The 15,361-nt window shown below is 32.6% G+C and overlaps 1 protein-coding gene and 1 long non-coding RNA gene across 2 annotated transcripts; both read right to left on the bottom strand.

Moving 5' to 3' along the window:
- Positions 1–9,062: 9,062 nt before the first annotated feature.
- Positions 9,063–11,267, bottom strand: LOC112800839 (molybdenum cofactor sulfurase-like). Its single transcript, XM_025843245.3, has one exon. It carries the CDS (start codon positions 10,985–10,987, stop codon positions 9,149–9,151), a length of 1,839 nt encoding a protein of 612 aa, XP_025699030.1. The 5' UTR covers positions 10,988–11,267; the 3' UTR covers positions 9,063–9,148.
- A 2,050-nt stretch (positions 11,268–13,317) lies between these two features.
- On the bottom strand, positions 13,318–15,247 carry LOC112800838 (uncharacterized). Its single transcript, XR_011881813.1, has 2 exons — positions 14,852–15,247; positions 13,318–13,851 (listed from the first exon to the last, which is right to left on the bottom strand). It is a non-coding gene; the product is annotated as an uncharacterized lncRNA (long non-coding RNA).
- Positions 15,248–15,361: the final 114 nt, after the last annotated feature.

Below are 15,361 nucleotides of genomic sequence, written 5' to 3'. Positions count from 1 at the left end.
AATAATGTTTAGTCATCATCAAATTATTATTTTATTTTTCAAATTCAATAATCTCCTCTTTAATGACAAACATTATAAAATAAATTATAAATAAAATAAATAAGATAACTTTAATGAACTTTCCTTTAATGATTCAATCTTTGAATTGAACTCCCCCTTACTTTCATTTGGTTGGCTCCCCCTGAATGTGAACTTATTTTTAACTTGTGATCAATTGTATTTATGAAAAAATTATACTCACAAATAATACCAAACACGTAAGATTAATTCTTAAAAATATACAAGCAACCTTATGTACTAATCAAATCAAATGAACCATCCTGATAAATCATTTTTTAGAAAATTTAATAAGCTGTCAATTCTCAAAAATCACCGTTCAATATCAAACAATCATAAAACAAATTTATCAATCAGAACAGTGAACAAAAAGTAATTTAATCATTTTGAACAGTACTAACAGCAACACCAACAATTCACTACAGTAGCATCAACAATTTATTTTTTCATACTCATTCCCCTTTTTGTTATCAAGAAGGTGAAGTGTGACCTGCACAAGAGTTGTTAGGCATAAAAAAATGTATCAGTTCAAAGTTAAATAACTACAAGTTACTATTACGGTCATCCATTAAACTAAAAAGTATAAACATCAGAAAATAGTTTTCATAATCAGCAGCAAAAACAAAGAACTAAACATCAGATCCCTCATTCTCAATTTTCAAGATTTCTTCTTCTTCTTGATCAAACAACATTTGGTCATCTTCCAAGGATTCAATGTACTTTAAAAGTACTTCAACTCGACTTTGAGATTTTCTCAAAGAATTCTCATTTTGAATGGCTAGTTTCCTAACTTGTTAGCTCGAGTTGATTATATGCTTGGTCAGATTCACAAATTCTTATAAGACATCTTTCACAATTTCATTGACTAAGTACTTGTTGGATGATGATGTACCAGCAGCTGATGGAGGAGGGATACTTTCATCTTCTTCTTCTTTCATAACAATGTCTCTTGCATCCTTAGTCCCTTTTTTCTTTAGTCTGTCTGATTGCACCACCGCCTTTAAGATATGAAGTTCTATTCTGTTGGGTCTCATTATTTAGATCAATACCAAAGTACTCAAAAAATAAGTTAAAACATGTCATATGGTAATGAAATATTTTTATCACTGCAGATGTAGTCATACATATGATGCATCATCAGGTATGCAAAGAGAACCAGAGTATCGCATAGAGTAATCTTTTCATAGGAATCACTTTGTGGCAAGAGAATATGGATAATAGTACGGTGCAATTGGACTTTAATAGGACCTAAAGACTGGTGGTTAAGAGTGACACCATCCATGAATGAAATGTTCTCACATATATTGACCAAAACATCTATATGTGAAATGCCCAGATTATTGTTCCACTTATCATCAGTGTAAGCATTGACACTAGTGTCATAGTAATCTAGGGCTTCACTAAAGAAATCTTTCGTCAAATGAATTTCGCGGCCCTTAACATACGAGTGAACAGATTCTTCATGGTAGTACATATTGGCATAAAATTCTCGAACCAAATTAAGTAAACTGGTTTTCGAATCTCAAAAAATTTTTTCCAGTCCAAATAAATAGTATTGTCAACAAAGTTTATTCCCTTCTTAGCCAGAGCTTTTAAATCAGCCAAATATGTTGAGCACAAGGGATGATTAGAAACAATAGTTCTATAATTTAAAATTTATGCTAGAGGAGAATCGAAGAGGATCAAAATGAGAGTGTGAAAGGTTACTGAAATGATATTTGAACCCAATAAGATCAGGGTTGTGTGGTTCTTTTACAAACTTAAGAAGGGGTCAACAATTATCTTTGGGTGTTCGATTTGAGGGGGTTGAACGTCCTTGAGGAGGAGAAGAAAAACGTGGAAGAAGAGACATGGGTGGTTCTTCCTCGGTCATGGATTTCTTTCCCTATGCGGCGTTTACCCTAGATGTACCCGCTTCTAGAAGAGCCATTGAGGGACAGTAAGAGGTGGTCTTTGTCCGAGCTATGGTTTCGGGTACATGAGAGAAGTGCGAAGAAGAAGAATAAGAGTGAATGTGGATGTGAGTGTGTGCTTGACCTTTTGGTGGAGGGTTTCTAGGAGCACAGTAGACACCAGAGCATCTTCTTATAGCCACTTTCTTTCTCATTTTATGAATGCTCAATGAATGCAGTTTTGAAAATTGATAGAAGTAGGAGGAGAAGATGAGCGGTTTACAAAGAGTAACTGCTATAAATGCTTGAGTTTTGAAAACATTAAATGATATTAAAAAAATTGAAAAGGTGTTTTAAATGAAAAGATTTTAAAACAAAATAAGCAAACAGATAAAAAGACAAGTAAAAAAATCTTTGGAAATCTATACTTGATTTGGCTTGGTAAAAAATTCTACAAATAAGTGTTTTGAATTTATGTTAAAAAATCCAATGAGGCCCACATCATAGAGTAGAAATTTCTTTTTGAACCCAATGGTGGTTTTAAGAAAACATAAGGAATCACCAAAAAGAGTTCAGCCTTGATCCATATTAATAAAAAAGAATAACATTTAGCCTTTGATCAAAGAAACTTAGACGAATTCATCATCTGTCCAGTTTTATCTCCTGTCGATTTGAGAGACAAAAATAAACAGAGAGCTTCATAATCAAATTAATTTAGGGATTCAACACAAAAAATACCCAATGCAGTTCTCAACTTACAAAATCTGCCTTCAGACAGTGATTTTGTAAATATATCAGCAAGTTGATCATCAGATTTTATAAATTGAATGCCAATGGTTCTCTTTTGTACATGTTCTCTAATAGAGTGGAATTTTACTTTAATGTGCTTGGTTCTAGAATGTAGAACAAGATTTTAAGAAATATTTATTGCAGTCATGTTATCATACATCAAGGAAATACTATTGAATTGCAATTTGTAATATGAAAGTTGGGTTTTAAGCCACAATAATTGTGAAAAACCAGACAATGCGACTATGTATTCAGCCTCAGCTGTGGACAAGGCAATAGTAGCTTGTTTCTTACTAGACCATACACTGAGTGACTATCCAAGAAAGCAACAAATCCTGGAAGTGATTCTTTGACCAATTAAGTCACCGGCTAAATCTGCATCGCAATAATTCACTATACAAAACTCATCAAATTTACGATACCAAAGGTCAAAATCAGAAGTGTCATTTATATATATAATGATTCTCTTGACAGCCGAAAGATGAGATTCTTTTGGGTGTGATTAGAATCTAGAGCATACTCCAACATTTTGAACTATGTTCGATATAGAGAAAGTGAGGTACATGAGAGATCCGATCATTCCTTTATACCTTGTTTCATCCACATATTTGTCATTTTCATCCTTGTCAAGTTTAGAATTTGGATGCATTGGGGTGCTCAATGGTTTGAAATTTTCTAAACAAAATTTCTTAACTAACTCTTTGGCATATTTACCTTGGTATACAAAAATACCACTAGGAGTTTGTTTGATTAGAGTCCAAAGAAGAATGTGAGTTCTCCCATCATACATATATCAAACTCACTAGTCATTAATGCATTTAAATCAGCATACAAGGTTTCATCAGCTGATCAAAACACAATGTCATCCACATAAACGTAAACTAGAATGAAATGATCATTAGATTCTTTAATAAAAAGAGTTGTATCTATGGTACCTCTTTAAAAACTATTTTTCAATAAGAAAGAGCTAAGCTTTTCATACCAAACTCTGGGAGCTTGTCTCAAACCATAAAGAGCTTTTGAAAGTTCAAAAACATGGTTTGAAAAATTTTTGTTTTCAAAACTGAGAGGTTGAGCCACGTATATTTCTCTATCAATCATTTAAAAAGGCACATTTGACATCCATTTGAAAAATTATGAATCCTTTGTGTGCGACATAAGCAAGTAATATTCTTATTTTCTCCATTCTTGCAATCGGAGCAAATAACTCATCAAAGTCAATTCCATCTTCTTGATCATACCCTTAAGCCACTAGTCTTGCTTTGTTTCTTGCAATGCTACCATCTTCACCCGACTTATTCCGAAAGATCCACTTAGTTTCCGTCACCTTTTTTCATTAAAACCTGGCACTAATGTCCAAATTTTATTTTTCTCAAATTAAATTAATTCCTCTTCCATTTCTTTGACCCATGATGGATCTTCAAGGACTTCCTTCACATCTTGTGGTTCGATTTGAGAAATCAAGGCAAGATCATTTTGTTTCACCCTTTTTCTATTTGAAGATCTTGTGGTGATTCCTTGTGATGGATCTTCGATTATAAATTCTTGTGGATAGTTTTTCAAGAACTTTCATTCTTTGAGTTTGGGCGATGCGAGAGCAAATCCAGTTTGTTTGGTTTAAGAGTCTTGAGATTTTCAGAAGTTTCTGCTGTGGTGGGTCACAAAATGGATTTGTCACTTGCATTTTAGTCTGCAGAATCAGAGTCAGGAACTTCTTGCAAGGATTCTGATTTGTCTTAAACTTAGGCTCCATGTAAGTTCTTTTTAGCTTGATTTCCTACATTATTATCTTTTACAACACTTGAAAAATTGAGTTAGATTCACAGAAAGTAACATGTATGTTTTTTTCAATGGTCCTATATTCTTTAAGGTATACTCTATAAGCCTTGCTAGTGGTTGAGTGTCACAGCCCAAAATAAGTCATGACTGATGTTCAGGGAAATAGTCCCCTAACAAGCCTAATAGATTCAAATATAAAATAAATAAGAAGGCTACAAATATTTTTGATAAATTTACAGTTCTAGAATGAATAATTACATATTTTTAACAAACAAAAATAAAATAAATAAATATGGATGAATCCTGCCTGTGACATATGAAGCAGATGACGTCTAAGAACTTAACAAAGAATAGATACCCATTGCAGATCATTAATCTTGAATAGAAAGGCTAAACAATCAAATATTTATTCCTGAAAAATATTTTTAGAAAAATGGAGTGAGTTTTGTAACCCAATGACTAGACAGTATATCTATAATTCACATGAGACCATATAAACATTATTATAAAATAATTCTAGTTAGAAATAATAATTTATATGAATAAGTGAATCAATAAGGGAGTTTTCATACATAAATCAAATCAAAAGTCCACACTTGGGTGGCTCCACCTCTATGAGTAGCCCTTTCCTCTTGTGTGTCCTAATAGAATAACAGATCTAACGTGTGGCCTACATGTTAGGCTAACAACACTCCTGCTAGTTGGAGTCTGAGTCAGATGCATCTGAATTAACATCATAATAGCTGTTTACTATGGTTTTCTAATACGAGCCTCCCAAACCAATTCAAAACATATAGTTTCAAATACAATAAATCTTTAATCTTTCAAATATATAAGGTATCTAATCAAATCAAATCAGATAATACTTTTTTTATTAAAAATCTTTTTCAATCATACTTTTTCAATCATAAGAACATATTTAACAATTTTAAAGTAAATGAGTGCGAACAAATACTTCAATGCTTCAAAAATATATATTCGAGTAAAATCAAATATTCTAAAATAATATAAAGTTTTATCAAATATATATATATAGTCTCATGTAAAATTTCTAAGGTATAAATTTCATAAAAATAATTATTCAACTATAAAAAATCAATTATTTTAATTAAATCAAAGCTCTTCAACAATAATTTTGTAAGTATAATTAAAAACTCGGAATAGCATAAACCAAAAGGTTAACAATTATAAATGTAAAGCCTACTCACAACTTGGTTATAAGGGACCGAAGAGACCGAGTCCGGGTGCAAAATTAAAAAGTGAGAAAGGATGGAATAGAATGGAACGAAAGTGCATAGAATTTGGACTAAGACAGTGGATGCAACTTCCACGGCTACATCGCAAATGTAATCGTAACATCAACAGCTCCAACCGTTTCATGACAGCAACAATACCAGTACTCAAGATAATTTTCAACAGAAACGCAACAAAAGTAGAGCGATAGTACTAAAACAAACACATATATTATCACAATTAAAACAAGAGCATGTAAGAAAAGAACAAAATATAGCAGAGTAAATGTGGAAGCATTACAATTTCATAAATGGAGTCAGAACAGGGAAAAATGGTGCTGATTCAAAGACAAAAATGAAAGGGATGTAGGGCTGAACAAGACCAAAACAGGGATTGAGACAGTTCATTAGCAGTGACGTCGGTGATGCTCTCATGAGGACAAGCTCCGTTGATGACAACAGCAGACACGACGATGGTGAACGGCTCCTACGTCGCGACTCTCTCTTCCTCCCATCTCTGGCCAGCTCAAATTCTCCCTCTTCATTCAGCAATAACGGCGGCCCCCAACAGAGACGGTGACAGCCTCAACGGAAATGGCTTGTCCGCGACGGAGGCGACCCCCTTCTTCCTTCGTCGCGGTTCTTCATCCTCCGTGAACCCCCTTCTCTCTCTAAGAAGCTCCCTCATTCGCTCTCTCAGGGTTAGCAACGGCTCCCTTCGATGAAGACTCGAGCAACCACAGCGACGATGGATGCTTCGGTGACGACGACAAGGCACAGCAACGCAGGACGGCGCCTCCTCTCTCTCTCTCTCAAGTGTGTGTGTGTGTGTTAGCTAAAAGAGAATGAGTATGGATAAAATTAGGGTTAGAGTTGGGAAGAGAGAATAAGGGTAATGTGAAAATTTTAATAAAATTGGATGGTTGGGTAGTAATAAAAGAAATCAAATGTAAAATATTTAAAAAAAAAATAAAATTTTCAGGATGTATCCCATAAAAGTACATTCATATGGCTTTGGATCAAATTTTCTAAGATTATCTTTTATATTTAACACAAAACATTTACATCCAAAAACATAAAAGTACTTAAGATTAGAAGGAGTTCATTTTTATAGCTCATAGGAGATTTTTTTTAAAAACTTTCGAATTATGATTCAATTCAAAATATAACGATATATTCACAACTTCAGCTCAAAGAAATTTGGGTTCTCAAAGCATGGCTCGAGTCATTTATTAAAAACTTTTATTTCTTCTTTCTATAACACCATTTTATTAAAGTGTGTGTGACATGCCAAATTTATCACAAAAATGCTTTAATATTTATAAAAGCATCAACATCTAATTAGATGTTAAAAAGCTTTATATATTACAATACATAGATGAAAGTAAATTATTTTATAATTTATTTATTTTTTATATGATATTAAAATTATAACATATTAAATAAATTTATTAAAACGATTATATTTTACTCACGAATATGTTTTAAATGCGTATAACAAAGTTATTAAAATAATTTATTTATATTATTTTATAGCATATTTTTTATGATATAAAGTATAAAAATATAACTTACCATCATAATAATATTCGACAAAATAAATTAATTAAAAAATAAATAATTTTTATATTTTATCGAATCTAAAATAAAAAAAATTATAAAAACTAAGATAATTTTTGTATATAACAAATATTTATTAATATTTTTAATTAAAAAAATACTAATCATAATTATATATATTACTAAATATATAATATTATATATATATTTGATTATATAATATTTTAATTGTTTACTACTTTTCTACTAAATTTTTGAATCTGTCCTTATAAATATAATAGATTAAATAATAAAAAAACATGTTATGCAAATAAAACGAGAAAACAAATATTTTATAAGGGTGAAATACTTATTTAAACCTATTTTAATTTTAATACCAATTCCATTGCCACGGTATTATTGAACAAAAAGTAAAAAATTCAGACCATGCGGCCTAAACTTTTCGAATTTGAAAGTCCCGAAAATGAGTTAAATGTTGAAGTGGTTCTTGAATTTTCATTAAAATTTTAAATAGTTTTTTAATTTTCAATTGTTTTAATTTAATTTTTGAATTTTTATTCCTTGATTCATTAGTATGATGAAGAGAAAAAATGATAACGGATAAAAATTTACCTTTATAAATAATTAGATATAATTTAAAAAAAATGTACAATTTTATTTTTATTAATTTTTTAAAAATAGATTATACTTATATTTAGGGTATGTTTGAAAAATTTTAAAATTTTTGAGTTTTGACTTATGAAATAAAGTAGTATTAATATCTAGTATAATTTTTAAAATTAAATTGTAGCTTTCTGAAAAACTATTTAAATACTTATAGAGAAGTTAAAAAAATGACTTATCTCATAATAAAAAGATTTTTATCACATTTCTTTTAAAATAAATACTTTTAAAATTAAAAATCAAATATAAAATAACTTATTTATAAACTATTTTTAATATAAATATTTATTATATAAATTTTTTTTAAAATGAGATTAATTAAGCTATTTATTCAAATTGTACTTTACTATTTTTCATTCTTTTCACATAAATATACTTTCATTATAGAATTATCCATAATATATATATATATATATATATATATATATATATATATATATATATATATATATATATAATATTGAATATAAATGCTGCAAATTGAAAAATACAAAAAGGAATTATACTAGCTACTTTTTTATGATTTTTTATTTAAATTAAATAAATATAATATTTATAAAAATAAATAAATAGTGAGTTAATTACAAAATTGTATCTTGAGACACATCACGAATACTAAAGATTATAAAATAAATATATCTCAAATGCCGTGACCCCATGTTATAATAAGATCACCGTGAGTCACATCATGAGTGCACCGCAATATGTATAAACTGATATTAGATACTGAACATTCGAGAGATGCGCATTTTTTGATAAGGGTCTCAGCATCTAAGATAAGAACAATTGTTAAATGCTCAGCATCCGATCAACCCATATACATGGATGCATTTAGAACGTGACTTGTCGTGATCCTATCACAGTACAGAATTACATCATTCGAGATATGTCCATTTTATAATAACATGTTCAACATTCAAAATGTGTCACAGAATGTATTTTTGTAATTACCTCACTATTTATTTATTTTCATAAATACTATATTTAATTTAAATAAAAAATAATCTGTTTTTTTAGCAGTACCTGCGATGATTACAAAGACCGAAAGACATTGCCAAAAGAGTAGATAATTGATGATACAAATATCAAATGCAATTGAAGATTGGAACTATTATTATTAGCAGTATGAGGCAATGAAAAAATGCTGACAAAGGGTAATTTAGGCAACAAACGAATTCATATATCAATAGTAGTCTGATTAAGAGCCATGTATCTCCATCTTTCTTTCTCCACAAAATCTGCATCCAAGAATCTTGAAAGAAATGCCCAAAGCCTATATACATCCTCAAAGTTCGTTAAGAAACCAAGTGCAGCCGTCACCACACTTATCCCACACTCATTTCTTTCTCTCTCTGTCTTGATATAATTACCACATTGCCCCCCCAACCCTTTCACCTCACACACTCTGCTCTCTATACCCATCTCTCTCTCTTCCTCATTCTTGTCAAAGAACCTTATTTTCTGCAAAACTGCACTGCTCAGAGAGATGTTGTTCCTGTCTGCTAGCTTCTGCACAATTAAAGGATCAACCTTTTCTCCTTTCCAATCAAACACGTTGAATGCCACTGCTGGTCCACGATGTGCATTTATATTTGGTCCATAGATTCTAATTAGGGAAATCCCAGTTTGAGGATGATGTGGATGTTGGAGACTCATCATTGCATTAACAAGCCAATTGATGAGATACTTAGCCCTGCAACTAATTTGGATTAGCCCCACTGAATCTGCATGTTCCAATCCTTTGCATTCTATCTCATTCACTGAACTTAATCCTCTTCTAGATGGAGTTGACTCTAGGGATGTTTGTAACTCCACAATTTCTGACACTGAAACTACTTCAATCTCATGTGGTGGAGAAGTTTCACTTTGCAACTCTTCTTGTAGATCTTGTGTTTGTCGAAATGCCGGAAGGAGGCTTATAATTCCTAGGCTTGTAGGATTGTTGGCTGAATCTTTTATAGCAGAAACACTGGATTTCTTGACAAATAAGCACCCAAAACCTGATGGATTTTCACCATAAACTTTGTGAAATGAACAGATCAGAAAATCAGGTTTGAACATGGTTAGACCCAAGGTGTCCATCTCCTTAGGTGCAAATGCACATGCATCAACCAAGACATGCCATCCATTTTCTTGTGCCAAAGACATCCATACATATGAATATGGTGCTCCGGTAACTCTTGAGTGAAGTGGAAAAACAAATAGGCCTCTCTTTCTCTTATCTCTTTTGCTCATTATCATCTTCTTCAATTTCTTGTACTTTATTCCTAGCCTTGGCCAGCAGAACTCCGCTGACAAGATATGTGCCCCTTGCGCTTTGCAGGCCTCCATCATCGCATCCAGTGCCTCGCTCCTGTGATCATACACTGTGAGGAGCTCTCCATTGGACTGAAATTGGAAAGATTCAGCCACAAGTTTGAAAGCAGATACCTCATTGGCAATGAAAACCAGGGTGTAATCAGCTTCAGAGATATTCATAAATGCCATGATCCTCTCTCTGATTCTGGATTCAATCTCTGATTCCTGTCCACCATGGAGTATCTGAGAATGCAAATTCACTGGCTTGTGGGAGATATCGAAGAAGGGTGGTTCCAAGGCAGATGGAGGAGGACAAGAAGATGAAGAAGCAACTGAAGTTGAGGGACAGAACCTCTGCTGCTGAACATAGGAGAAAAGGCCATGTCCGGTGTAATCAAAGCAAATGTTGGAGAGATTCAAGTGAGGGTATTCTTGGGCACGAATTCGATCAACTTCAGAAGTGTTCCCAAATGGAGGGTATGCTTTGGTGAAGTTAGCATATGATTCTTGCAAAGAAGGGATGGCCTCATGGTTTGTGAATTGTGTATATGGATGAAGAGTATAAGACGTGGCTTCTTCCAAGTCATGGCTTGATCCAAACACAACACTGACGCTGGAATTTTGAGACTTATTAGAGTCAGAGACAAAAAAGGGAGAACGAAAACAGCCATTGTAGCAAGGCTTTGATGTTTCTCCTCCAGCGCAAGGTGTGTTCATTTTCTTTCTTTCATATTCATGCCACTATGTTATATTGTCATTTCTTTCCTTGTCTGATTGATTTCATCGAAACTGTTAACTAAGTTATCATTGTAAATTTCATTGTCAACCAGGCAAGTTGTCCCTTCAGGGATGGGGAATTTCATTACTCTCCATTATCCCAAACTTTTCTTCCCTCGACCGTAACTTCAAGCAATACTTTTATCCTACGTTGTTGACTATTGAATATGACATTATTTCATTAGAAATTTACTTAGTATTCCTTTTGTCTTGTCTCTATTTCTGTACTACATAAGATTTGAGATCTATTAGTTATAAATCATGCGCTCCATCTAATAGTAAAAAGTGTTATTAGTGTGTAAAAATAACAAGTTTAATTTTATTTTACACCTGTAAATAGAGCGGTGAATTTATTAATTAAGACGTTGAATTAGATTTGATCAAATTAATGCGTCACGGATCAGTTCATATGAAATCACTTTCTATACAGTAAAGTTGCTTGGCTGGTCCACTCTAATACCATACGTTATACGATATTTCATTACCATCAAAGTCCTTGTTAGCCCATACGGAAAGTGGTCGTGGGGCTTCATGCAAAGGGTAAAAAGGGTATTGGCTGCATTGAACTTTTTGAGTTCTGGTTTTGAAGATGCTTACATAGAAAACAACAATAGGTAGAGGTCAAATCCAAAGCCTGAGTTTCCATAGTGGCTTCCACTGTCACGTAGACCCGTATGTCTTTGGAATTTTTCTGTTTTGATCTATGATTCGCTTTCAGTTTTGCTGCTTAAATTTTAGATTTAATTTTGATATGTTATTCTTTATTAATATAAGTATCTTTTTTATAATTTTTTTTCTTTTTTGTTATCAATGACATATTAGATTATTAGCTAACACTATCAAATTAATCACATACCTTTATTAACTTTTATATTGTCTTTTCTAAAATTTTTAACGTTTTCCGATCATGCAAATGGATACGTGTGATTAGCAAATGCAATTAATCAGTCCCTTCAGCTTGTATTGTAGCCAGTAGCCCCCATTATGTGGCCCCTAATTTGCATATGTATTTTTGGTTCTCTTTCGACTAGTCACTCCGTGCAATTCTGTGAAGAAATATTACCTTTATGCTTTTCTTCTCTTTTTGTTTTGGCAAAAAAAATGAGGAAATTATTACATCTATTATTTTTATGACTTTCGACCGGAGACGAAGAAATTAATTTTGGGTGTTACTGGTTAATAACGTGTTCTTTAAAGGTAAAATCAACGACATATGGTGTGCTTGAATAACATATAGGTTTTGGGTTATTAAAGCTTTCTATTTTTCGTCAAAAATAATAATAAGAAAGGCTTCTATTGAATAAACCCCATAAGATACACAGTTTTGTGAGGTTATTAACGAAATTGTGAGGCTTCTTTCTCAAGTTCAGAACTAGGATTAATAATGTTCTGAAGAAAAAAAGGACTAATGTTGGTTCAATTAATGGTCTATATTCAATTTTGATTGGATTAACCACGAACCACGAAGTTAGTGTAGTCTCTGAATGGCTTGCATTATATATTCTTTCGGACTAGTTAGTTGTGTAGACTATTTAATTAAATATCCATTATAATAAAATTTTAGAGAAAATATCACTCTCCTCCTCTGCGAGATACTAAAATGGTACTCCTTTTTTCTTTTTATTTATAAAATGTATATTCTTCTCTGTTGACTAGATCAAATCAAAATCAGATTCATAATTCCTTTCTTGAATCTTTTATGTAAATAGAATTAATTATAAATCTTTTCCTTTTTAGGTTTACCTTAATTTTAGGGATTTTATAATTAGAAATTTTTCCTTTATTTTAGGCTAGTATTTTTCCCTTCTTTCCTATTTTCTAGTTATTTCTATTTCTGTAATTCCTCTATAAAGAGGCTAATTCCCTGTACATTTTATAACACAATACATTCAAACACTTCAATTTGGTATCAGAGCAAGATCTCTGCACTGTGCCTCTGATTTATAGCTATGGCTGACAGTTCCTCAGTCATTAATCCTGAACAGAAGGAGAACACCACTCCTACTCCATCAAATTTAAAATCTGAGCAACAGATACTAGTTAGTGGTGACTCCCATTCAGTTCAGATCAAGGTTGCGAGAATCGGACCGGTCATCGAACCGGTCAAGTGACTGGTTCAATGGTTCAATGGTTCAACCGGGGTTGAACCATGGTTGAACCGGTTTAATTAAATATATAATAAAATTATAAAAAAAATCAAAACATAATTTTAAACAATGAATTTATGTGTCTTATTTATTATTTAATATTTATTATTTACAAACAATAAATTTATAGATTTGTGTAATCTTTTTAAAAATATTATTTTTACAATATATTATCCATTTTTTTGTTGGTACAAACTGATCCAAAATAAGAGAGACAATGTGTATGATTTATCAATCACTTCCTTCCGCGTCCCCATGAAGAATAATAAAAAATCATAAAGAAAACAAAATCACACACAAAAAAATATCCTAAAACCCAACAACTAAAACACACCAAAAGTAATCCTCATACCAATCAACAAAACTTAAAACACATGACAAAATTTTCCATATTAAAATAACTCCTTGCATATTGTGGCTGCACCCCCTCTTTTTCCGTCAATCCTATCCATTTTGTGCTTCCCTTTGTTATATCCCTCCATTGTCCCTGTTCCTCTTAACTTTTCTTGTTTAATACTTTTTGCACCCACTCCTTCCTTAGCTTTGAGATTGAGACTCACATATCACTTTTTTCATCCCTACTACAATGATTATATCCTCATGCCTCTCTCCATTATTTGATGCCACTAAGCTCTTTCATTGATTAATGTATTGAAACTGCATTTTGAATTTCAAGTGTTGTCCATCAAAAGAATAAGAAATTTAATATAAGGAAAAAATAAGAAATATATAATATGTGTTTTCTTTAAAAACAAATAAACGCATTTCCTTGGCAATAAATATCAAAATATATAACTTTGAATACCCTTCTTTTATAATTAATGACAATAAACCAGGTCCAATTGCAGCAACACCATCCAATGCAGGTTGGAAGTAAGGTGATTGAATTGCATTGAAAGGAATACGTGCATCAACAATCCACTTGGCAAGTTCCAACTTTATTCACTTTATTCAACCAAGAACAGAATTTAATCAACCAAGAACACAGAACTTAATCAATTTATTCAACATACAACAGCCTTAATAATTTGAAGCACAGAACAAAAAACTTCCAAAGTTTTCCAATGTATGCACAGAACAAACTTGCACATTTGGAAGTTGGATACTCATATACACAAAGAATATGAACCTAAATCTTTGCTAGGCAGATTTAACATAATTATTTTAGAGTAAAAGTAACTATTGAAATTGGAACATCTAAATGGGAAAACTATACAATGGTCAATGTTTATATGAAAGAAATTATGCACTAAAACTTGTTTAGGTTAAATGCTAACGGACTAATTGAAGCACAGAACTTAATCAATTTATTCAACATACAACAGCCTTAATAATTTGAAGCACAGAACAAAAAAAACCAACAAAATTTAATAACAGAGCAGAGTTCATTATTAACAGAGCATAGTTCATTATCCACCCTAACAACCGAAATTAACAATCAAAAATTAACAGAACAGAAATCATTATCAACCAAGAAGTCAAGAACACAGAACTTAATCAAATTATCCAACATACAACAGCCTTAATAATTTGAAGCACAGAACAAAAAAAAATAAAATTTAATAACAGAGCTTAACAACCGAGCAGGAAGCACAACCCTAAACCCTAACATCAGAAGCCTTAAACTGGTTCAACCCAGAGGCCAGAACGAACTAACCTCGAAGGAGAGAAGACGACCAGCGACGGTAAGCGAGCACGAAGCAGAGAAGACGACCAGTGATGGACGAGCAACGGTGAGCGACCCTGGAAGCAGAGAAGACGACGAGCGACGGTGACCCACGACCCGCGACTCCAGCCTCGACGCAGACAAGACGACGGTGAGCGACCCTGGAAGCAGAGAAGACGACGAGCGACGGTGACCCACGACCCGCGACTCCAGCCTCGACGCAGACAAGACGACCACCTCCGCCGTCTGCAGCTCCGATTAGGGTGGCTGTCTTCGAAACAAAGGTGAAGGGATTTTGGCTTTAGGTTAGTTTTGGAGATTTGGGGGAAAATGGGAAATGTCGAAGGGAAGGGGGAAGCAGCTTCAGATATTGGCTGTTTTAATTTTTTTTTTTTTAAAGTTAATACGACGCCGTTTTCAGGGGGCTGGGAGAGAACCGGCGTTGACAAAAACCGGGCCGGTTCACCCGGTTCGCCGGTTAACCACCGGTTCGGCCGGTTT

This window comes from Arachis hypogaea, chromosome 5, assembly GCF_003086295.3.
Source record: "Arachis hypogaea cultivar Tifrunner chromosome 5, arahy.Tifrunner.gnm2.J5K5, whole genome shotgun sequence".
NCBI lineage: Eukaryota > Viridiplantae > Streptophyta > Magnoliopsida > Fabales > Fabaceae > Arachis > Arachis hypogaea.
This window is presented reverse-complemented; position numbering and strand designations above follow the sequence as displayed.